This window comes from Maniola jurtina, chromosome 13, assembly GCF_905333055.1.
Source record: "Maniola jurtina chromosome 13, ilManJurt1.1, whole genome shotgun sequence".
In the NCBI taxonomy this organism is placed as follows: domain Eukaryota; kingdom Metazoa; phylum Arthropoda; class Insecta; order Lepidoptera; family Nymphalidae; genus Maniola; species Maniola jurtina.
Window position 1 is genome coordinate 6,782,673 of NC_060041.1, and position 26,537 is coordinate 6,809,209.

The window sequence follows — 26,537 nt, forward strand, 5'->3', positions numbered from 1 at the left end:
AAGCAGCACGCCTGCAGTACCAGTGATGTAAAGGAGTCGTGATCCTGCGCGCATTTGTTGAGATTATTTTTTTAAATAGTTTCATTTGTAACACATGTGGTAGTGCGCGTGTTTTACTTGCGTATTCACGAATCGTGCATGCTTACGGATTACCAGTGTACTTAAATAAATTAAAAAGTGAGTATTTCATCTTCATCGTAACCATCTATTAAATAACAAAAAGGAGTAAAAACAAATACAAGTTTATACAGTTAAAAAAATTATTTTCAAATACTTTAGTATTTTTCAGAAATTACAAAAAACTAAAACGTTTTCTTATTTTGTTCTTAAACAGTTTAAATATTTAAATCATAAATAAAAAATTATAAAACAATAAAGTAGACTATATAGTGCTTAATAATAGTATCATTGTCAACCTGAGTAGGTACAATTATGTGTTTTCAAACACGCATATGCAAATGAATTAACAAAGTAGGTACTTTAAAATATTGCAACATGTTATTTTTTTAATATTTTTCGTAATAGTAACTATTATTTACCTGCTAATTAATACTACGAATATTGTGATAAAAATTATGCCCAGAATGTTCAATTCATAAATTCCTGTAAATGTTGCTCGGTGTTATAATTAAATAAAAATATATTTCTAAGTATAATATATACTTATTTAGACTAATTTGTAACGGAATAAAAAAATATTAAACAATAAATTACGTATTTATTTATTTTAATTTTGTTAGCAGAAAACGGTAATCAAATTTAATTATACCCACTAGTTTCTATTGTATACCTAAGTGTATCCGATGCTAAATTACGTGTACGTAGTATAGGATCATAAGTCTCAAAATAATTGATATAATTTTATATGTTAGGATCATTTTAATAGACTGAATAAATCCATACGAATATTATAAATGCGAAAGTTTGTCTGTCTGTTTGTCTCCTACCTACTACAGACCAACCGTTTAACCAACTTTGATGAAAGGTACAATAGTGGGATCCCGAAGAAAGATAAAGTCCACTTTTTATCCCAAAAAATCAAAGTGTTCTCGGAATTTTTAAAAATCTAAATCCACGTTGATGAAGTTGCGGGCATCATCTACTTAGTACAAAGATAGTTTGCATCCTGGAGGCGGACATGACTGCTTTTTATAGTGAAAAATCAAAGAATTTCCACGGAGTTTAAAAACCTAAATCTACGCGGACGAAGTGAATGAAGGCATCATCTAATCGGTAACAAATAAAACTCACAATCAAACATAATGTCACATAAAGCTACCCCTATAAATCTCAGCTTTGGTGCAAATACTGTCAGTCAACGTGGATTATTATGCAAAAACAGCAGATAGGTACACAACTAGTTTCCCATACCTGCTATAAATGCAAAAATGTGTTTGTTTGTTGGCTTGTCCTTCAATCGCGCCGCAACGTGCAACGGGTCGACGTAAGTTTTTACTTGGATATAGTTAAGACCTGGAGAATAACATGGGCTACTTTTTATCCCACGTGATTTTTAAAAACCTTTAACGCGGACGAAGTCGTGGGCATCAGCTAGCTTCATTTTTGATTTTTCAAACACAAAACAAGTAACTGATAATAATTACAGTTTCGACTTTAGATCATATTTATTTGATAACTCTCGCAGTAAGGTTTAATAAATTAAATATTAGAAAATCTGATTACAAGGTCACATTAATATAAAAGTATTATGTTTTATTTGATTTAATAAAAATAAAGTGTTCCAATGGGTTACTACTTATAATAGTAAAGACTGTAAGGACGAACCGCGTTTCTGAACGTTTTATTATATGGTATTTTTAATAGAAAGAAAAAAGATATACCGTTCGTCACGTTCAAATTTCAACACGTACTTTGCACGCTAGCGAAATTACCACTTTCCACGCTGATTTCAAAGGGCAAAGGACTCCTTTTCCTTTCCGAGAGAGTGAGTTGAATAAACAATTTTATGCAAACCACATTTCAATTATTTGATTTTTTGGCTTAGAGTTTTAATGCTGTCTTTTTCAAAACATCATTGCGAATATTCTGGAATATGATAACACGTCTATTGTTGCTAATTTAGTTTTATATTCTAGAGCTCTACTCTTCCTTACTAATTGATCAGTCCTCATTAATTAAGCTGAATTTACATTACGAATTTACTTTCATGCATGTTGAGATTAATGTCACGCAACTAATTTCAATACGTACAAAATTAGACGTTTACACATGAAATTGCTTATGAAATTAATGTCATGAAACTAATTTCATGCCACTAAACTCGGCTTAGAATTTCAACTTTCTTATTTGTTTATAAAAATTGATTTGAAATCTTATACCTATATGTCGCAGCGAAATGGCATTAACCGGGAGTTAGCCAACTCACTAAGAGATATGGCTAACGCCCGGGAGATATTAACACGAGCGACGACGGCGGGGCACATAAATATTTATGTTCTAATCTAACCTAACTTAATTTTAGATTTTGGTACTCAGATTTCGTTCTGAACCACATTCGATGTAATCGTAAAATCTCAAAGAAAAAAGGTTTTAGGTTCAATAGGGTAATATTATCTTAATATTATCAGATGCTCGGTATTCTATATTATTAGATTCGTTTAATAAGGATTAGCCTTTCCCATACAATTCCGTCCGCAAAAATACGCTTGAATCTTACGTCATCGTCATTGACAAAGTCAAGAGACTTTTGCAAATTCTCTTGACTTTTTGAGCGCGTTTTTTATCTTCGAAGGGCCCATCCATATACATCGATGATTGAAATAGTCTACAGTTCTTACAATTCACGAAGGCGAGTGGCTTATGCTTGTGTTTAAGTCCTATCGGTATAAGTAAGGTACACTAAATGTGTGCGTTTGCGAGCGCTTGCTCGCGACTGATTGGTCCAACATGCACGCACACTTACGCAATGCCCATCTATACGATGTAACCACAAGTAAAGTTCACTCGCCTTCGTGAATTGTAAGAACTATAACTGAGATGTCGTTTTAACATCTCCCGGGCGTTAGCCATATCCCTAAGGGAGTTGGCTTACTCCCGGCTTATACCATTTCGCTGCAACATATTATATATAAACAAGATGATATTTGCGACTTCTTCTGCGTGGATTTAGGTTTTTTAAAATCCCGTGAAAAAGCGGGGTTTTTTGGGATATAAAGTAGCCAGTATCCATACGCACAACAGAAGCTATTTCTGTACCAATGATGATACTTGCGACTTCATCCAAGTGGGTATAGCTTTTTTTTTTCAAATCCCGTGAGAACCCTTTGATTTTCCAGGACAAAAGTAGCCGATGTTCAACCTCGGGATGGAACATCTCTGTACCAAACTTCCAATCGCACAGTGGAATTGGGCCATGAAAAGCTAGCAGACATACATACAGACAGACAGACACATTTTTGCATTTAAATAAAACATTCATTCATTCATTTATAATATTAATGAGTACCTATTAAATAGATTAATGTTTGCCTATCAGCTCTTCTACATAAATGTATTCGCGCATAGTTCATTCTGAGTGAGGTTGAAATTCTGTACCGATGTTGTCGGTCATAAAGTATAAATAACTTAAAAAATTACTGACCAAGTGCGAGTCAGACTCGCGCACCGAGGGTTCCGTACTCGGGTATTTTTTCCGACATTTTACACGATAAATCAAAAACTATTATGCATAAAAATAAATAAAAATCTGTTTTAGAATTTACAGGTCCTTTTCATATAATACTCCACCTGGTATAGTTATATTACTTTGAAAATTAAAACACATTTTAATTTATTTTTTGTGACGTAAGCACAAATTCATGGTTTTCAGATTAAGTCCTTTACTTGTCCTATAAGAGCTACCTACCTGCCAAATTTCATGATTCTAGAAAACGGGAAGTACCCTATAAGTTTTTTTGACATACATGACAGACGGACGGACAGACACACAGACAACAAAGTGATCCTATAAGGGCTCTGTTTTTCTTTTTGAAGTACGGAATCCTAATAACGAACTTTCATACAACTTTCATCCCCTATTTAACCTCCGTGGGAGCAAAATTTCCAAGAACAGTAAAATAGGTATTTCTTAATTTTTATCTTAACCTAGTCGAAACATCAAATAATAGATTTAACTAAAAAATTACTGACTTTCAGTCAGTCAGGAAGTCTTTTTATATGTACCTTTAGATAAATTGTATTAATACACTATGCCATAAAGAAACAAAGTTCAGTCTGTTTTTAAATAAGTAGTAATTAAATAAATTATTTTTTATATAGCATTAATATATAATAACTTTGTTTCTGATTATTATTCTTGTGTCCTGATTCGTACATGACCAGTTATTAATTTTATTTTTTTAATTAAAACCTTTAATTTAAAGAGGAAATATAAAAATTATGTAAGTACTTCGTCCGCGTACAATTCCTAATTCCGCATGAGATTATCAAAAGAAATTCCATTTTACTCGTATACCTAATCACTCCATAAGAGTTCCTTTTTTAACCCCCGACCCAAAAAGAGGGGTGTTATAAGTTTGACGTGTGTATCTGTGTATCTGTGTATCTGTGTATCTGTCTGTGGTAGGGTTTGTTCCCGGGAATTCTCGTCCCGGGAATTCCCGGGAAATCGGTCGGTCTCGTACCCGGGAAATTCAGCTCGAGAAAAGTCGAGACATCGAGAAGTTTAAATAAACATTTTTACGCTTAGCTTTCTTTGTAAATGCGAGGCGGCAGCGGCATCCTTTGACAGCACGGCTCGTGTCTGTCGGTATCCTTTGTTTTTGCCGACAAACTTGTTGTATTTTGTTCATTCGTGTTTCAACTCCCGCCGTGTTCGGATCGGTCGGATCATAAACCCAGCATAGTGAGTGTATTTACTATTTAGAGACGCACGAGTAATAGAATCGCAGAACAAACAGGTAAGTATTGTTATTATTTATTTAAATAGTTCAAGTGTTTGTTTTGTTTTGTAAGTACTTTTGTATTACCAAAATAATATTTTTGTTTAAAATGAATAGGTATGTTAAAGAAATAAATCTTTTGTTTTTAATCAAATAAGAGAACTGTTAGTGCATAAATATTTACCGATTTCATTAATTGCATTTGTATTGCAGATGTTGTAATAATCCCACAAAAGCCTAAAGTTCTAAACTAAACACATAATATTAAGACGTTGTTTTATGGCAATTTATCTACTACAAATAACACAAAACGTATCCAACCAATCCTACCAAACGTAGTTTACAAAAGGACACAGCTATATTTTCATCATCATCATCAGGCTAACCTAACCACATCAACCCCCTGCTGGGCATAGGCCTCCCCACTGTTGCGTCAGCTATTTTTTAGGTACTAAACTAAAATACTTACTAATTCTTGAACTGTTTGTTATAGATTTTACAACTAATGAACCAAAATGGAAACTTCCAAAGTTTGGAAATATTTCAAGAAAAATAAGGACGCCTCAAATGCGCAATGTCTAAAATGTCCTAAAACCATAGCCTGTAAAGGATCAAACATAAGCGGACTAGTGAGGCATTTAGCTCATGTACACAAAATTGATGTAAGATCCACCGAGGTTCAAATGGACACAGAAGAAGCATCTACCAGTTCGTCTAGTTCCGGGGTGACGGCATCAAAAAAATTAAGAAGTGATTTTGAAACTATGCACGTACAGCAAACACTGAAATTTGACGTTCAACCCAGAAAATCGTTAGGTGAAATTTTAGCTAAACTTTCAGCCCAAGATGGTTTTACTATAAGAGGCATTACTAAAAGTGAATTTATCCGTGAATCACTTGCTGCCAAGGGGTATAAACTTCCAAAGACCCAAACCGAAGTTATGAACCTAATATTGAAGTTTTATGATGAAAAGGAGAAAGAGATGATAAAAGAGCTTTCTCAGCTTTGCACATCAAGAAACCGGCTAAGTGTGACAATTGACGAGTGGACGAGCATACGAAACAGACGATATTTTAGCGTCTGTGTTCATACAGCAGAGGCAAAAGTTTACAATTTGGGGCTAGTTTACATACCCGGAAAATGCGGTGCCGCAGAGGTTAGAGAAATAGTAGAGGAGCGAGTAGAGGAGCGAGTAGAGGAGCGGAGGAGAGGAGAAGAAGTATGATTGTTTTTAGTTAGCAATTTTGTTTTGAGCTGATTTTTTATTGAGAACTTGTTTTTTTTGTTAAAAATTATGTTGATTTTTTTCATGTAAAATAAACACAGTTAAATTAAAGACTCTTTTTATTAATTAAACAAAAATTTAGACGTATTTTATTTTTTCTCGACAACCCGAGAAGACCCGAGAAATCAGGCTCGAGAAGTCTCGACACCCGAGAACTAAAAAACCTCGAGAAATCGGAAACCCTAGTCTGTGGCATCGTAGCGCCTAAACGAATGAACCGATTTTAAATTACTCTTTTTTTGTTTGAAAGGTGGCTTGATCGAGAGTGTTCTTAGCTATAATCCAAAAAAATCGATTCAAAAATCAGCTCTTTTCTAGTTTTCTTGTAGAAAAGAAGGTTAGATAACCCTTAGGTTCATAATTTTCAAGTGTCAAGTGTCAATTGACAAATGTCAAGCTGTCAAGATGGACGTTGCATAGATATACATAATTATTTATTTGAAAATGATGTTTTGGAAAACTCAGATACTTTGAATCGTAGGCGCGGAATAGTCCAAGAAAATCGGTTCAGCCGTTTGAAAGTTATCAGCCCTTTTTAGTTACTGAAACCTTCACTTGTCGGGGGTGTTGAAAATTTTTAATTTACACTTGTTTTGTTTACCAAGTGGTACAGAACCGTAAGAATACCTACCCTATGCCGAATTTCACAGTTTCGTAGGTGCGACTTTCACACTATCTTTCAACCCCCATTTTACTCGATTAGGGTTGGATTATTGTAAAATCCTTTCTTAGCTGATGGATAAGCCCTAGAAGAAAGCTACTTTCTGCCAAGCCAAATTTTTCTACGTCATCCTGTCTTTAAGAATTGACAGACACGATAGACAGACAACGAAGCGATTCTATAAGATGTTTCTTCTTTTTGAGATACGAAACCCTAAAAGTATTAATTTTACACAAAAAAGTACAACGGTTTTGCCCATTTTCAATGCTGCAGGGGCCATCTTGAAAATACTCAATTCCAGCTGTCCGATTTTGACAGATCATTTCTGTCAATGAATAAGCCTAGTAAGCCCTAAAACTTTCAAAGACTTCGTTAGAATTTGTTCTGTCTCATGTATAGGTACATATTAACCCGTCTAGCGAGCAGAGACAAAAGCAAAAAAATAACAAGTATACAAAACACTACTATTACTTAGCGACACTGGCTTAAGGAAAAGAACTTTTTTTTGTTTTTACACAATTTTATATACCTAAGGAAAAACAGACTACTTTTAAAAACACGCAACGGCATTGCAGAATGGTTTCGTTTTTTTTTTTAATTTTAGTGAGCGAATCGGTGTTCTGGCTAGTTATGAACTTAAATAGCAAATATATGAGAATTTTTATTTTATCGTACTGCGTACCTACTACGTCCTTATCCAGTGAGTTTGCATGGACCCTAAAACAGATTGTTTTATTGATCGTTAGTAACAGTTTTAGATGTAAAAAGATAAATTTTATTTTTTATTACTGATCGAAGTCTCGTAAACATATTTTATTAGGCATACAGACCTATAGGTACTATAAGACTATAAAATATAAATTCTAGTTAAACAAGTGTTAATTTGAAGTTGGTATGATTCAAAATTCAAAATCAAAATAATTTTTTTATTCAATTAGAGTTTTACAAGTACTTTTTAATCGTCAAAAGCATCTACCACTGGTTCGGAATGCCTTTCCTACCGAGAAGAACCAGCAAGAAACTCGGCGGTTGATCACAAAGCTTTACAAGGTAACGTAAATAAATGATAAACTGATCTTCAGCAGTTGGCCTCCTGTTCGTGAAAATTTATGCAATTTTAATCCATACTAATAATATAAATGCGAAAGTGTGTCTGTCTGTCTGTCTGTCTGCTACCTTTTCACGGCCCAACAGTGTAACCGATTCTGACAAAATTTGGTACAGGAGTAGCTTAGGCTACTTTTTATCCCGGAAAATCAAAGAGTTCCCGCGGGATTCCTTAAGACCCATCCACTTAACCGATTTGTATGAAAGGTACCGAAGTAGCTTGCGTCCATATTTTGTTTTATTACTAACAGGTTTTATTTCCGTAATTAAAGCTCCCTAAAAAATAAAAACCATGACTGCATCCGTCTTGCAAATTCCATTTTTTAAGCCCTTTACTTTTTGTCTTATAATGAAAAATGTAAATAAAAAAATAAGATACTGTTGTCTCCAAAAATAAAACGAAGACTACAAATGAAATCAACAATTAACTTTTTCAAGCAAACTTAGTTTTGCTGTCCCAAATAAAAAGGACTGTTTTCGAAGCGGTAGATTAATTTAATCAAATATGTAACTATGAATCTAATCTGTTCTTGGCCAGTTTTTTTGGGTACAATTTAAATGCTCACCAAGATAATTTTTAGACCCTAAGACCAAGCACCAAGTACAATATGTTAATTTCTATTAAAATAAACCCACTCTATACCGAGGTGCTTAAAGAACAACGTTTTAAGTTCCAAAATAATTATACACTCATCAGAATAATTGTACGTGTCGTATTGACCGATTTTAATTTCGTTTTTTTTTTTGTTTGAAAGGTGGCTGGATCGAGAGTTTTCTTAGCTATAATTCAAGAAAATCGGTTCAGCCGTTTAAAAGTTATCAGCTCTTTTCTAGTTACTGTAACCTTCACTTGTCGGGGGTGTTATAAATTTTAAATTTACACTTGTTTAAATTATTATTTAAAGAAAAAATCCACGTTTTTATAACTGAAACAAAACGATAAATAACATCTAAATAGGCCAATTTCGCTCACCCACAAATACAAAAGAAAAGGTAGAATTTAAATAAAAGTGATCCACATTTTACCAGGAAAAGGCTAGAAAATCTGATCTTTATTATTTCAACTATATATTCTTACGTGATATAAAAAGAAGTCCAGACTCACTCAATGACTCACTCATCAACACCCAGCCCAAACCCTTGGACCAAGAAAACTGAAATTTTGCACAGAGGTTCCCTTTATAATGTAGACTGGGAATAAGACTAGATTCTACAAAATACCCACGGGAGAGGGAACAAACTGGATTTATGTTTTCGCCGAGCGAAGCAATGAGCTCGAAACATAGACGGTTGCCAGCGTAATATACTAATGCTTACATATACCTATTTACTAATACTTATCATAACAACTACAGTATTACTAACGACTCAGCTAGGTTTCCGTTCCGCGTCGAGATTCTTTATATTACGATAACATTACGAGTTATTTATCTATATTTTCTTTGTTTCTGCTGTTATAAAACTAAGTATAAGACGACCTTGGACCTATCAGTAGGTACCTACAAATTAAATTTGGATATTTTGCTAATTAACCACAATATATAGCCGCATATCTTTAAACGACTTTTAGATAGCGAAACATAATGTGGGCAAAAAACTTCCATTATATTAATAAGAAAACTTCCATTAGGTATAAAATAATAATTCAAACCAATAAAGACCCTTTCAAAATTACAATAAACATCACAGTTATTTTACGTTCCTGATACTTTACTAAATATTTAAAAATGTAATTTACTTTGTAAAACTTCGGTGCATTCATTATATTAAAAAAAAAAAAAACAAAAGTTGACATTTTAAATAAAATCATCCAAGGCTAAGTGAGAAACGTCATCATTTCCCGACTAGGTGGACACATAACCGGCGTAAAATATGAACTAGCGCATTATGCTTAGCTTCCGTATTTGCAGATCTTAGGTCAATAAAAGGTATGCGTGTAGTAATAGCCTGATTTTTAATAGATATCGATTAGCCACTCAAAGAGGTCCGTTACAAGGAGCGCACATTGAAATGTGTATCCACATTTACAGGATCTTCCGATACCGACTTCTTGATGTGGAGCTTCTCATGCTGAGATCTAAGAATGTAAATACTTTTTTGACTTTTTTGACTTTAAGCAGACTTTACAGTTAAAACGAGACAGATTTATTGCAGAAACATTGATTTTAATTCTGATTTTGATATTTTATCCATTACAACATATGCCAAAAAACCATAAAACTAGGATAAGACAAAATCGGTCAAGTGCGAGTCGGACTCTCACACAAAGGGTGCCGTAGCATCGTACAATTAGTACTCAATAACTTTTTTTTAATTTTCATGGCGGCCATTTTGATGTTTTATTATTTGTTGTCATAGCGGCAATAGAAATACACATTCTGTGAAAATTTCAACTCTCTACTTTTTAAGGTTCAAAGTTAAGTGAATTCACATATAAAAAATATATGTGAATTTGAATAATATAACTACTTTCTAACAACACTACCCGCACAATGAATCTTTTTTTTTTAATATTAACTCTTTTCTGGTCAATAATAATAATTTCAGTACCAATTTAAGTGCCTTAAAAGTATAGTGCCCTGAAAACAACTTGAGCATTAACGCGATAGGCTAGCATATTTGGCGGGTGCACGCGATTGGTTGATCAATCGGCGCGAGTGCGCGCGATTGGTTGATACGTCGACTTTCGCTTCCCGGATTTGCCAACTTTTTTCCACTACCCTGCTTCAGGGCCAAGTTGTTTGCCGTGCAGTATATTCGATGAAGTGCATTATAATATAATTTTTAAACAATAAAGAAAGACAGTTTTTAACAATACAAGTGTAAATTAAAAATTTATAACACCCCCGACGATCCAAAGTATTTGAGTTTTCCAAAACATCATTTTCAAATAAATAATTATGTATTTAGGCAACGTCCATCTTGACAGCTTGACATTTGTCAATTGACATAATATTAAGAACCTAACGGTTATCTAACCTTCTTTTCAACAAGAAAACTAGAAAAGAGCTGATAACTCTTAAACGGCTGAACCATTTTTTTTGGATTATAGCTAAGAACACTCTCGATCAAGCCACCTTTCAAACAAAAAAAACTAAATTAAAATCGGTTCATTCGTTTAGGCGCTACGATGCCACAGACAGATACACAGATACACAGATACACAGATACACACGTCAAACTTATAACACCCCTCTTTTTGGGTCGGGGGTTAAAAAGAACTCCTTGTGTCCATTATAATTGATTGTAATGTAAGAGATACCTTTTTAGTTTTTACAATAAAACTTAATTTTAAATATTAAACTAATTTGCAATCCGCATTATAATAACCTAATTAAAATAATGATTTTAGTGCTAGAAAAACTGGTCAGTGGTCACGTGGTGACGTATCAGCCACGTGTCAGCAGATCAGATCAGAAAAGTACTACGTAGAAATCTAGCTGCGTAGCCATGCTAGTCGCTAAAAATTTAGACAATCATTTTTTTTGTCTAGATAAAAATGAGCAGGCGGGTCACCTGATGTGATTACCACCGCCCATGAACATTTGCAGTACTAGAGGAACCGCCAATGCCATACAGGAATTTATTTGGTCCGCCCCTTGAATAACCCCTTTAAAAGTTTATTTTTAAAATGGCTGTAACAAATACACATACGGATTGGACGAAACTATAAAGGGTTCTTCGTTTTTTGTTTTATAACAGAACCTTAAAAAAACAGACATAACAAGATGCGCAAAAACATGCCAACTTTTATATTCAGGGTCGTTCTTCCCACGACATCCCATTTGAAATTTTATCAGTATCAAAACATCAAGCCTATTCGTCGGTTTAGGCTGAATCACATGTTGCAGTGTTCCTTATATGACTGAGTTATGTATGAATCTAAGGAAATATACTAGACCACGGTCATTATTCGGCCCACGACTTTTAAGTTAGGAATTAAACTTTAAAAAACCGGTCAAGTGCGAGTAAACTCGCCAACCGAGGTTTCCGTAGCTTAAAAAGAAATACTTAACCTAGTCTCGAAAACAAATCCATTTTATTTCGCACCCTAAAACTTGGAAATGTTTATTGCTGATTTCTATAAACAGAAACCCTATTTTAAAATTTCGGGACATCCATTTCAAGGAAAATAAAAAAACTTTTATAAATTAAGATTTTAATTGCAATTCAGTTGAGCAAGCATTATTCAAAATTACATTACCAAGTCGATAGCTTAAGTAAGTAATTATTATAAATGAGCAGCTACAACTAAATTAAAAAAAAATAAGCAGCTGTAATAGACAGCCAGACAGACAAAGCCGCGTTAGGGTTTCTTTTTGCCATTTTGAAGAAATACGGTACCCTAAAAACGGATAATGTTATGATGTCACTACACAACGGCATGAAGGCACACCACACGGTACCGGCCATTACGACGACGAGGCTCCTGATACGTTATCTCCTTTCACACGCACACTAGCATAAGAAATATCAAGCTGCGATAGTTGTCATATTATGAAAGCACAATGGGCAAAATACAAGGACCTTGGTCCTCAGAGCGACCACTATAGAAACATGACTTTAAATTCCTTATGATGAAACGTGTGTAGTTTGACCCAAAACTGTAACATATTTAAGATAAAAGTAACGACACTCCAAAATGTGGTTTAGCAATGAGCCCATTACGAGACAATGGTGTGGAACGCATTTTCATGTTCTAAACTCTTTGTTTGGAAAAAAGGTCTTAATATTTTCGGTTCCCATTAATTTTCAGTCTTTAAAGAGCCATTACACACGGTCGACTAGTCGCTCGGCAACTCAGCCGACGGCGACCGTAAGAATCTGTAATTTATATGGAAGTCGCCGTGCGTACCAGTAGGTATGCGCACGATTCGGCGACTGCATGCGTATACACACGGCGACTGTGCGTAATGGGTCTAAATCAATTAATTTGGTTCCTATTTTACAGAAATTTGCACACCAAAAGTTGTTCCACTTAAACAATAAAAAATATTGTATCGTTAGTTAATGACAGCTATTTTTCACACAACACTGTTGCGGTGTGTCTAAAGTGCTCTAAAACACTTTTAACTAGAGTGATAAATGCTGTTAACCATTTTGAAAATTTCGGTAACAACAATATTCTTATTTTTAAGGTCGAAAACTTACATTTCTGCTAGCGTGGATGCCATGATTTATAGTATGTACATATTGTATATAATTATATGCAAAGTATGTACATATTATGTATGGTATTCTTATACTCAATTTAAGGGACCGCTCATAATTTGTACCTATTTGAGAACACGAGTCCACAACTAAGTAACTGTCTGTAGTTTATACAAAACTAGGTTCTTGTTAGAAAAAAAAATTTAAATGTAAAATAAATAGTCGCCAAAAACGCTAATTTTTTCTTGTCAGTAATGAATCTCCAGCGTTAGCGGATGCAATGTCAATTTTAAACTCAAAAAGGCATATTTTTCGAAAAAGAAAACAGTTAAACTGAACCTGCCTGATGCCTGTGATTTTGCCCGCGTGAAGTTAGGTTTTCAAAAAATCTCGTGAAAAGTCTTTGATTTTCTGGGATGAAAAATTGGCTATGTACGTCGCCGCGATGCACGCTTATACGGCTGTCCGTCTTCCACGTGGAATTCGGGTATAGTTATTCCTGCGAGAACTTTTGAATTTTCCGAGATAAAATATGATGTGAGCCTTTGTATTCATTCAGAGTATAATAGCTACTCGTATGTCGAGTCTTGTAAATCGGTTAAATTAAAAAAAAATGAAGAAGTAACAAACATCCAAACTAAAGTTAGAGCCTCAATAGCTCAACGGTTAAGAAAGCGGACTGAACTCCGAAAGGTCGGTGGTTCAAAATCCACCCGTTGCGCTATTGTCGTACCTACTCCTAGCACAAGCTTTACGCATAGTTGGAGGGGAAAAACGAATATTAGTCATCAATAACGTGGCTAATATTCTTTAAAAAAAAGGCCGATGCCCGTGACTTTGTCCGAGGATTTTTAAATAATCCCTCGCGAACCATGTATATTTACAGAATAAACAGTAGTCTATGTATGAATCCAAGGTATAATCTATCTCCATAGCCAAATCCGTCCAGTTATTTTGCGTAAAGAGTAACAAACTTAATTACACACATACAAACTTTCGCCTTTAAAATATTAGTGTGATTAGTTAGGCCTAAAGACCATAAATATAATTAATTAATATAATTATTTTGACAATGAGGTGGCATATGCCCGATTCTGTATGAGGTGGTATGAGATTCGGAAATACCATGTTTTTTAGCTGAGAAACATTTGAGGTCGCTTATTTTAATCAATGAAGCCGGTCTTGATAAAACCGTGTGATCTAAATAAATACCTACGGACTTAGATTACTCATCTACTCCTACGGATATATTATTGCGAGTTTAACGAACCCAAAAACTTGTTGAAAAACATATTTTTTTTACTATCTGATATAAAACTATAATTAGTTCACAAAATAAAATCATCGTTTTTAAGATAACATATCCATTAGTAGGTTACAAATGGACATATTATTTTAAACCAATGATTTTATTATTAGCAGGTTTTTGTAAATTTCTTTACATATACATATTAATTTATTCTTGAAAAAAATTATTATTATGCCTAACATTAATAATAATAGGTATGTATTCATGGACTTATTTGTGTACTAGATGGTGCCCGCGACTTCGTCCGCGTGGATTTAGGTTTTAAAAATTCTGTGAACTCTTTTATTTTCTGGGATAAAATATCCGACATAAATCAGTTAAACGGGTGGGCTTTTAAGAATCCGCTGGGAACTCTTTGGTTTTTCGGGATAAAAAGTAGCCTATGTCCTTCCCCTGCAGGATGTAAGCTAACTCTGTATTGAATTTCATTAAAATCAGTTAAATTGTTGGGCCGTGAAAAGCTAGCAGACAGACAGACACACTTTCGCATTTATAATATTAAGTATGGATAGTATAGATTGTAGAATTTTAAAAACTATTGTTTTTAACCCCCGACCCAAAAAGGGGGGTGTTATAAGTTTGACGCGTGTATCTATGTATCTGTCTGTGGCATCGTAGCTCCTAAACTAATGAATCGATTTTAATTTAATTTTTTTTTGTTTGAAAGGTGCCTCGATCGAGTGTTTTTAGCTATAATTCAAGAAAATCGGTTCAGCCGTTTGAAAGTTATCAGCTCTTTTCTATTTACTGTTACCTTCATTTGTCGGGGGTGTTATGAATTAATTTACACTTGTTTCCTTTGAAAAGTGATTATCCTTTTGATGTGATGGATGGTGATACTTATATACAATCTATGGCAAACATATACTTATTAAAAGTAAATAACTGGCCAAGTGCGTCTTCTCTGTACAGGTCTTGAACCATCCATTATCCATGTAAAAAACGGGTCAAATGCAAATCGGACTCGCACACGAATAGTTTCGTACATCTGCATCATACAAGAAATAACACTTATTAATTTTTTAAATTTTTATGGCGGCTATTTTGAATTTTTTATTATTTATTGTTATAGCGGCAATAAAAATACACACTCTATGACTATTTTAAATTTCTACGTATTACGGATCATGAGATACAGCTCGCTGACAGACAGACGAATAGACGGACGGACAACGGCGGCTTTGTAATACAGTCCCGTTGGCAGCCTTCGGGACCGAAACCCTAAAAATCGCTTGTATAATAAAATCCGTTGTGGTGGGATTGAAGGATAAACCAACCAACAACACATACTTTCACATTATTTTATAATTTTTCAATCATCAAATTACTTTTATCTTAGCAATTTTGAGGCTTTGACGGTTATTGTATAGAAAATCTGTCAACACGTCAAATTAATTCATGAGTAAAGTTTATCCAGCGATCGAAAAATCAGCTCTGAGCTACTAAATATGCTATTTGTACATATTATACTCATTTAAACGCATCTATATAGTATGTTTATATCTATGACTGATGTCAAAACAAGCTAGACGATCTTCACAATAATTACAATTAATGGAAGGCTTATCAATCGAATATTATCGCGATTCTGGTCATAAGTATAGGTTACATGTTGGTTGATAATAATATAAGGCAACAATGACAAAAGAATATTTCATTCTCTTCAACTCTAAGAACCGACTGCTCAACACAAGTATCTACTGGTTTATTATAAAGTTTAAAAAGCGTGAAATACAAATTAAATTATTAATTTAAAAGCCCCCCGACACAAAAACCTCTAAAAAGTAAAAAATAATATGTACTAGAGAATGTATAGATAAAAAGTCGCCTATGTCCTTCCCCGAGATGTACCCCAAGTCTGTACCATATTTAATTAAAATCGGTTCAGCGGTTGGGCCGTGAAAACGTAGCAGACAGACAGACACACTTTCGCATTTATAAAATTAGTATGGATTAGCTTTTTAAGTTTATTATAAATAGTAAAGTTTTTATTATAGGTACAAGCGCTCGTTGCTTCGGGGGACCGGGATGTATTGGCCTTTTTTAAATATTAAAAGGCCAACATATATATTTTTTGACTTTTTAGAAGTTTTTGTGCCGGGGATTTTTTAATACTTACTTGCTCTAGCGTTAGAGACCTAACGTCACGCTTGCGATACGACATCTTGCCGCAAGTATTGTGAAAAGGCCCTAAGGTGTACTCTCGGAAACGTGTGTCTTTCAATCCTGGACGGTGAATTTGTATAGTATTATTTTATTGTCCGGGGTGTATAGACCGACACACGCTTACGTTTACACTCTAAGATGGCTATTTTAGGGAGGATAAACGGAACAAACCAAAATTACTCTAATTTTTTTTTTAATAGATGACACATTCATTGTGTTCACCACACATTCACTGACACATTTGTTATAATAATAATTTTGCATACTCGTATTCTAATTTGTCTACGTCAAAGCAGAAACACCTTAACATACTGGACGAAACATATTCAATTGGATATCAATTTATATTTGAATATTATCTTTTAATTTTGCATAATATTAATGTAAAGTAGTCCTTTAAAGGACTCTGGAAAATCTGCTCTTATCTATATTAAATATTTTGTTACAAATGTCGTATAAATTTTATTGATAATTTATTTGAAAAGCTAAAGAAAACTTGTCCAATAAACAGCTAAATACCTATTAAAAAAATGTGAACTATCAAAACGGCTTATAATATAGGTGCTTTCAAAAATATTCTCATTTACATTGATAGCCGCAAGCAGGTAACTATATCGGTTTCTAGTTACAAGAACTTACATATATATATATATATATATATATATATATATATATAAATAAAATATTAACATTATATTGGCATATAAAGTTAATAGTATTTGTCCGCGGCTTCTTTGGCGTGTATTTCAAATAAAACTACTTCAATTCACACTTATTAAAAGATTCCGACGAATTGAGAACCTCCTCCTTTTTTGGAAGTCGGTTAATAATTTACACGTCAACTCGACATGAATGAATTTCGTAATTGTGAAATGACCTAACAACATTAATTAATTATATTATTACTGTATTGTTCGGGAGTTTTATCAGAAACAAAAGCATAGATTAGAGTTTGTAATGCAATACAACTGCAATATAATGAATAATCTCACAATCCAATGTTAGAAATGCGGCTCTTTACTAGCACATGTAAGTGTCCTTACTAATATTTCATCTTTTTATCGTTAGTATATTTAACCATTTATATATATATGCAAATGCATCTTCACAATAAAAATTATAAAGTTCATGTTTTGCTTTCCTTTAATAATGCGAGATAAATGACGTAATTTCGACGTTGGATGTTAGGTATTTGCCGACTCTTCTCGGTAGAAATGCAAATCGAACTGATAGAGTCACAGACGCAGCATAAGGGCGATTCCGAATCTCTCCGTCATCCGTGATAATATCTCGGATGTGCCTCGGATTCAAATCGGACGTATAACGTAGATATGTCAAAAATGTCCACTGAATAGTTTGGATTTGGATCAGAGATCGGATTAGTGCGTAAGCAATATCCGAGTTCGGTCCGAGTTTTTTATATCCGTTTTTTCACGGACTTGGATCGGATGAGTGCGTAATCGCTCTAAGACTCTCTTGAGTGTCTCTTATAGGAGAACTAGTGTATCTTACAGGAGAACAACTAGTGTCTCTTATAGGAGAACTAGTGTATCTTATAGGAGAACTATATTAAAAAAATATAAATATAGAAAAATGATCTGATTTCCTACAATATTATCGCATTATATTCAATTTCCAGCATTTGTAGGTTCATTTAAGTCGTTTTAGACTGTTACAGTTGCCACTAAATTATTATGAGAATAAATTATTCCATGATGAAATAACATATTTTGGCAATACACACGTACTTCTAATCCGCACGTTAAGCAAGCGAAAATCAAATTACTCCGTAGTTTTACACCTATTTTCATTATTAGGTGTTACTAGACGTAGACAGAGTTACTTATGAGTGATCAATTAACCATTGTATCTTTTAAAATTCTACAGACATCTTGATTCTTGACACGGTTTTACCTACTTGCGTTAAATTGGCGTAACAATTACGCCTCTTCTTAGAAAACAACTGCAATCGATGGATAATTGTACACAGCTAATTACATTAAAGCGAAATGAACATTTGTAAAGTACTCGTAACAACGCCCCTAAATGGGGTCATCCGGTAATTTTATTATCGACATCTTTGTTTGTGGGAACACCCAAGCGTCAATGCTACCAATTATATAAAACCACGCGGATGGAGATCAAAAGACTAGCTAACTGTAACATAATTAGAGTATATCATAACTGTACAAGAAAAAAAGATGAACCGGATTAATAAAAACATATAAATCTATAAACTGGTTTATCGATTGAAAGTTGAAAGCCACAAGATACAAAAGTCGCAAAAAAGCAATATTACTTTGAGAAAAAACTTAAATTAATTAATATTAGACGTACCTACTTTAATAAAGGTATACACCGCTACTTTTTAATAACTAAGTAGGTATAAAAAATGAAGGGTGAATACTTACCAGAAAAGATTTATTGTTTTGAATGTGCAGTCGAATTTTTTTTTCTACTTTTATTTAACAATGTTATTAGAGTTTATTTTTCTTTAACCCAACGTAGTCTTTTATTGTGAGTTTCTTGACTCTTATAACGGGAAAACAAAGGTAGCAAAATAATTTAATCATAAAATTCGGTATCATAATATGAATAACTGTGTGGACACACTACATTTACGGTACGGAGAACTTAGTTCAACATCAAAATATAAATTCACTCAGGAATAACAATATTTCAAAGCCGCGTGTCACTTGTACGCTAACAATATATAGGTCTAAGATCCCAGTGTCGCCAGACGTTACTTATATTCTGAGAAACGAAATGTGTGTGATAAAGTAGTGTTAGTGTGTACTTACGTACGCATATTTGCTAGCTTGTGCCGAGGGCCAATAATTAAAGATATCAATTACTGCAGGTACGTAAAACTATTATGAACTTTTCTTAAAGTCTTAGTGATGATTTTTAATATTTATGTATAATAATAATGTAAATATAAAATATATAAAAATTACGACTTGGATTATAAGTAAGTTTAAAGTATACGTTATTTTTTCACGAGCTTGGAAAGTGTCTGGCAGTATTGAATAATATTAATTATAAACAATATTCTGTAAAACATACATAAAAATCTACATTCACAGTTTTAGAAACGTGAGTAATGTTTTTACGTAGGTGCCTTTAGCAGGTGATACCTATAAATTGGCCCACGGCACAAGTTAGCACATATGCGCACGTTAATAGTAGTAACACACTATCACAACTCTTTCCCACACATATTGTTTCTCAGAAAATAAGTAAGGTCTGGCGGTTCTAGGATCTTGCTCTAATATAATATTTTGCCCACTTATTACTATTTTGCTATTATTGCTAAAGGAATGTCATTCTAAACCTGTGATAGATGCATTTGATGATTCAAAACCAACTCGTACTTGTCAAAGCTTAGTTCATTAAAAAATATTTTAAAACATATAAATAAAATATTTTTCACACCACTCGCTCCACAATGCCTAATTACTGACCTGTTATCTAAAGTTAAAGTAAGCATTACATTCCTATGACTTAGCCGGGCAGTAATGTTATACTGAAATCCCATGGGGTACAATGTAGAGACCGAGGAGGTTGTAGTTCACAGAATACAATAATTACTCCAAGGAGATTCTGTCCAAGCTGCTATGGCTGTCTCGCATCGACGTATGATAGCGTCCCTCTCACTCGCGAGATTTAAATTTTCTATCTCGCTTTGATGAGTGATGGCTCTCTTTCACTTGCCAGAAATATAGGAACATAGAGTTTACTCTATGGTTGATGAAATAATATGGACTTTTGAAAATTCCGTGATTCTCCAAAACTTATCTGCGAAACGTTATATTGTGGTGTTATTGAAATTATATATTATTTAACTTGATATTAAAAGGTCGAGTGACGACGATGATTGCAGTAGAAAAGACAATGCCCATTCAAGTATGAACAAATGTACTGTCTTCATAATTTTTGTATCATCATCAAATCAAGTTCTATATGTTCAATGACATCATCAGAATATTTGTAGAAAAAATTAGTGATAACGGTTTCCGCATTTAAGAAATATTAACCATAAAAAATTACAATATTTTGAGGTTAGGTTCAGCTAAAAAGTAAGAAAGGGTCTTTATAGGCTTAATAAAACAGTCAGTTTCAGATTTTTTAAACAAAATAGTCGAGTAGTTATTCGACTGATAGCAGAGAATGAAAAATATAGCCTTTTATTTTACGAATACTTACCTACCTAGTACGCGTTCACATATAGGCACAACGCTGACCTAAAGGATTAACACCGATGACAGAACTCTACTTTTTTTTTTTCTTTAATCTGGCTTTACTCTGATTAGCCAATGTCAAGTTTGTGATATTTTCAAGTTATTGAATTTATACAAGTATGGACTCCGTCTGCGCCGGCGCCCGCCGACATACGCACGGCGCCCCTTTAGAGCGCTTCCCAGTCAGTTCCACCACCAAAAAACACCAACTAACACAAAAACCAGCCACTCTTAACAAAAAAAACACTCCAAACAAGCACAGCACGCGCGCCAGCAAACGCCATCGCAGACGAAGTCCCAGAACTCTACATGTTCTGAAATAATAATTAGTATGAATGATTGGATAATAATTAGGAAATAATATATCACCCGTATTGGATATAAGAAGTTGCAATTTGCAGGGCACATAGTTCGAAAAAACGATAGGCGTTTGGGTTCCAAAAGTGTTGACATGGCTACCGCGTAGCAGAAAGCGCAGCGTTGAAAGACCCCTCACTAGGTGGAAAGACAACGAGTCGCAAGAAGCCGCTTGATTAAGGCGGCGAAAGGCCGTGGTCTGTGAAAGTCTCTACAAGAGACCTATGTCCAGCCGTATAATTCACTCTGCAATGAGCAAAGTCCTACAGCTACTCAACTCAGCGCGTAACATACACAAACCGAAATAAAAACATACTAAATAGAATCTTAACAAACAAAAAATATGGCGTCTACATAGTGTAGACAAGGGCTATGTACTCTTGCCGATAAAAATAAATCGATTCGAATTTCATCGACTATTTTTCTTCGAATTATGTAAGTACCTACATTAACATTTGAGAGGGTTAAAAATCACAAATGCGGTAAAAATAAAGATAAAATTATTCATACAGTAAAAATAGGCTCTAAAAATAATAATAAACAATTCAGAGTAACAAAACTCAAATTAAAAAAATCGATATCGTAGACCTAGATAATCGATATAACAAACAATAATATCATTTTTAAAAATGGACATCCCTTTTCAGTACCTTTGTGACAAATGAATGACAATCACAAATAACTACAATAATAGCTTCTTACCAGGCTGCATGGTCTACGACCTTTGCCTTTTCTGAAGGGAATAAAAATTAAAAAACTAACTACAATAATGGCTTACATAACAGCCGGAAGTTTAAAAGCACTTTTATTTATGAAAAAAATAATCCCAAAACAAATATTCATGAAACTTAGTGAGAAATCATGTTTTTATTTTAGCTTTAATAAATGAATAAAAAATTTAAGGTACAATGCTTCTTGTGAGAGTACTGTCCATGGGCATTGTCCTTTAACTTCGAAAACTATTTATGCTCAAAGTGTAATAAACGATTTGCTCCCAGAAATTTCTAAAGACGATAGGTAGGTACCTATTTAAGCATACGAAGATTTTGATTTTATTGTCTCGCGAGGTGTGAAAAGCAGAGTATTCAACTTGGGGATAATGCTGTCTTAGTCTTGGGCACCCCTAAACCCCGCGCTTCACTCAGGATTCTAGGTGTAACACCCTCGCTACGCTCGGGAGTTACTCTAAAATTCCTCGTTCGCTTGGGATTTATCCAGGTGCCTGTGACGTAAGACATTACATTATCCCCATGTTGCTTAATCTACTATTATTATTAGATTCATAAAATACTGAGCACTGTTCTTTTTTAGGGTTTCGTACCCGAAGAGTACCAACGGGACCCTATTACTTAAGCCTCCGCCGTCCTTGCGTCCGAACCGTGTGTTTGTCAGCGGGTTGTATGATTGTATCTCGTGAACAGTAATAGGTAGAGTTGAAATTTTTCCAGAATGTGTATTTGCTGCTGTAACAAAAATTAATACGAATTTCAAAATAACCGCCATGAAAATTTCAAAAATTAAAATGTTATTTCTTATACGAGCGATGGTACGGAACCCTTTGTGTGGGAGTCTGATTCATACTACACCGATTTTTTAAAGTTTAAAATCAATATTTTTTTCAATGTTTCATAAACAAGTGTAAATTAAAAATTTATAACACCCCCGACGATCCAAAGTATTTGAGTTTTCCAAAACATCATTTTCAAATAAATAATTATGTATTTAGGCAACGTCCATCTTGACAGCTTGACATTTGTCTATTGACATAATATTATGAACCTAACGGTTATCTAACCTTCTTTTCTACAAGAAAACTAGAAAAGAGCTGATAACTCTTAAACGGCTGAACCAATTTTTTTAGATTATAGCTAAGAACACTCTCGATCAAGCCACCTTTCAAACAAAAAAAACTAAATTAAAATCGGTTCATTCGTTTAGGCGCTACGATGCCACAGACAGATACACAGATACACAGACACACAGATACACAGATACACACGTCAAACTTATAACACCCCTCTTTTTGGGTCGGGGGTTAATAAAATATAAACCTAGATGACAAGACAAATCGATATAATACCTACTTACTTAGTTTTGAGCGTGTAATCCATACTAATATTATAAATGCGAAATTGTGTCTATCTGCCTGTTTATCTACGTTTTCATAGCTCAACCGCTGAACCGATTTTTAGAAAGGTACAGAGTTAGCTTACATCCCGGGGATGGACATATGCTAATTTTTATCCCAGAAAATCAAAAGAGTACCTACGGGATTCTTAAGAGTATCCGTTTAACCGATTTATCTGGGTACAATGATAGCTTACGCCCCGGAAATTAACTTCAGCACCTTTTTATCCCGAAAAAACAAAGAGTCCCCACGGGATTTTAGCGCAAGTTTAGCATCAAAATAGGTTTCAGTATTCGAATGTTAACCTCTACGTATAAATAAATTCCAGTACTAATGTAATCGTTTTTATTTACTTTCAGATGAAGAACCAGCGTCGAGCGCTGATGTTGGTGGCGACGTTATGGACCTTCTTCACAGTTTTTATTCCAATTCACACGCAGTTTGTCAATCCTATTTCGTCCTTTATGAAATTTCTTCAAGAAGGCACACATCAACAGGATAACGAACCACCAGACCAAACAAATTTTCTTTCGGAATATGACTTCATCGTTGTCGGTGCTGGCACAGCTGGATGCGTGATAGCTAACCGTTTAACAGAAATACCCGATTGGAAAGTGTTACTTGTGGAAGCTGGTGTGAATGAAAATTATGTTATGGATATTCCCATTCTAGCAAATTATCTTCAATTTACTGACGCCAATTGGAAATATAAAACCAAGCCTTCTGACAGATATTGTGCTGGCTTTGAGAACAAGCAATGTAACTGGCCACGTGGTAAAGTTGTCGGAGGTTCCAGCGTGCTGAACTATATGATTTATACTAGAGGTTCAGCACTCGACTATAATAATTGGGAAGCGATGGGCAATGAAGGATGGGGGTGGAATGACGTCCTTCCTTATTTCAAAAAAATCGAAAAATTCAATATTCCTGCACACGACAATCGCGAATATCATGGACAAGATGGTTTCTTAAATATCGAACATGCCCCTTTTCGTACGAGTAAAGGCAAAGCATGGGTAAAGGGAGCGCAGGAGTTAGGTTTTAAATATAATGATCACAATGGGGCAATGCCCGCTGGTGTATCTTTTTTACAACTCTCCATGAAGAATGGAACCCGACATAGCTCGAGTAGAGCATATCTTCATCCAATTAATAAAAGAAAAAACCTCCATTTAACTAAAGTCAGCATGGTTACAAAACTTATTTTTGATAATACGAAAACCAAAGTAATAGGCGTTGAATTAGAAAAACGCGGCAAGCGATATAAAATATTAGCCAAAAAGGAAGTTATATTATCAGCTGGAGCTATTAACTCTCCTCAATTACTGATGCTTTCTGGAATAGGACCCAGAAATGATTTAGAGTCTCTAAATATACCGGTAATAAAGGATTTACCTGTAGGATATAACCTTATGGATCATATTGCAGCCGGTGGAGTTCAATTTATGGTGCAACAGCAAAATGTAAGCCTTTCTACAGGCTATATATTCAACCACTTGGAATTGGTATTCAAATGGATGAGAAATCACAAGGGTCCTTTGTCAGTACCTGGTGGATGCGAGGCGCTTGTATTTATGGATTTGAAAGACAAATTCAACGCAACAGGTTGGCCTGACATAGAGTTGCTTTTTATAAGTGGAGGCCTTAATTCTGACCCCCTACTGCCAAGGAACTTTGGCTTTGATGAACGAATTTACGCTAATACATACTCTTCATTAGGTAACAAAGACGTTTTCATGGTATTCCCTATGCTCATGCGACCTAAATCCAGAGGTAGAGTAGTGCTGCGGAGCAGAAATCCGAAGGTACACCCAACTTTGGTTCCAAACTACTTTGAATATTCAGAGGACTTGCAGAAAATCGTCGAAGGTATCAAAGTTTCTATTGAAATTTCAAGGCAACCATCCATGAAAAAGATAGGAACAAAGTTGTACGATGTGCCTATTGCAGATTGTTTAAAATATGGCCCATTTGGCAGCGATGCATACTTTGCTTGTCAAGCTCAAATGTTCACTTTTACAATTTACCACCAAGCCGGAACTTGTAAAATGGGATTAGAGAGTGACCCGTCATCAGTTGTAGATCCTAGATTGAGAGTACATGGAATTGCTAAATTAAGAGTAATCGACGCTAGTGTAATGCCTGTTATAACATCAAGTCACACAAATGCTCCAACGTACATGATAGCAGAAAAAGGCGCAGATATGATAAAAGAAGACTGGGGGCAAAGATGATAAATATTAATAATAGTTCAATTAATTAATTAATAAGCTCGACTGTGATGTAATTATATTTAATATTAGAATATTATTAAATTACATAGTTCTTACCTGTTTGCAAGTTTGGTATTTCAAATTTTCCTAATAAAACCCATTAGTTAATATGCTATTTATCAGGGCAATGTAATTTTAATTGAGTAATCTCAATTTAGAAATAAGAGTCACCGATGTTGTGCAATGTTGTAAAATATAACATTTTTAGATTGAAATGAATGAGAAGATCACACTAATATTATAAAGGAGAAAGTTTGTATGTGTGTGTGTGTGTATGTTTGTGTTTGTGTGTGTAAGTTTTTGTGTACTCCTTCACACAAAAACTACTGGACGGATTGAGCTGAAATTAAGAATGGAAATAGAATATACTCTGGATTAGCACATAGGCTACTTTTTATCCCGGAAAAGCAAAGAGTTCCCACGGGATTTCGAAAAACCTAAATCGACGCGGATGAAGTCGCGGGCATCGGCTACTTACTACTATTTATTACTGGTGGGGCAGGAAGTGGCAAGTCTTTCGTTCTGAAATAGCTGGTAAAGCATATCAAGCGATGTTATGCTCCTACTGTAGATTTACTGGTTAAACCTATTTTCGTGGAAGTAGCATCCTTGACTGGAGTTGCCACTCGACAAATATTCGGTAAAACCCTACACAAGCCTACACACAGTTTTCTATTTTCCCATTGAAAAAGGAAATGCTAGGGCGTACCTTCAGTTCAAATCGCCATCTGGCGCAAACCGTGCGTGGCAAGTGGAGTCCAGGCGTGCCGAGTGGCGGCGAGTAAAGTCGCAGCAGTTGTCTATTTGTTAAATAGACAAACTTTGTTTAGTTAATAAAAAAATAGTAGCCACATCTCGCCGCCACTCCAATTTGCCCGGCGACACAGTCGATGACAACCAAACACTTCCATCCTGGTTGCAATTTTGCTTGCTGTAGACTGTGTCACCGGGCGACTA

The 26,537-nt window shown here is 34.6% G+C and overlaps 2 protein-coding genes and 1 long non-coding RNA gene across 5 annotated transcripts in view; 1 reads left to right on the top strand and 2 right to left on the bottom strand.

Annotated features, from left to right (window-relative positions):
* The window catches only part of LOC123871464, a 32,480-nt gene extending 11,752 nt beyond the window's left edge, over positions 1–20,728 (bottom strand). The window contains exons 1-3 of the long non-coding RNA XR_006797269.1: positions 20,716–20,728; positions 18,915–18,918; positions 2,790–2,992 (exon numbers count right to left, since the gene is read on the bottom strand). This is a non-coding gene — a long non-coding RNA (uncharacterized LOC123871464). The remainder of the gene's footprint in view (positions 1–2,789; positions 2,993–18,914; positions 18,919–20,715) is intronic.
* The window catches only part of LOC123871441 (flotillin-2), a 229,410-nt gene that overhangs the window by 166,657 nt on the left and 36,216 nt on the right, over positions 1–26,537 (bottom strand). The window lies entirely within an intron of this gene.
* Positions 37–25,799, top strand: LOC123871432 (glucose dehydrogenase [FAD, quinone]-like). Of its 3 annotated transcripts, none has more exons than XM_045915238.1 (2): positions 37–181; positions 23,667–25,799. In XM_045915238.1, exon 2 carries the CDS (start codon positions 23,667–23,669, stop codon positions 25,539–25,541), a length of 1,875 nt encoding a protein of 624 aa, XP_045771194.1. In that variant the 5' UTR covers positions 37–181; the 3' UTR covers positions 25,542–25,799. The 3 variants fall into 3 exon arrangements, with proteins under 3 accessions (XP_045771194.1, XP_045771193.1, XP_045771195.1); XM_045915237.1 differs by having other exon boundaries at positions 37–177; XM_045915239.1 differs by lacking the exon at positions 37–181 and adding an exon at positions 17,603–17,610.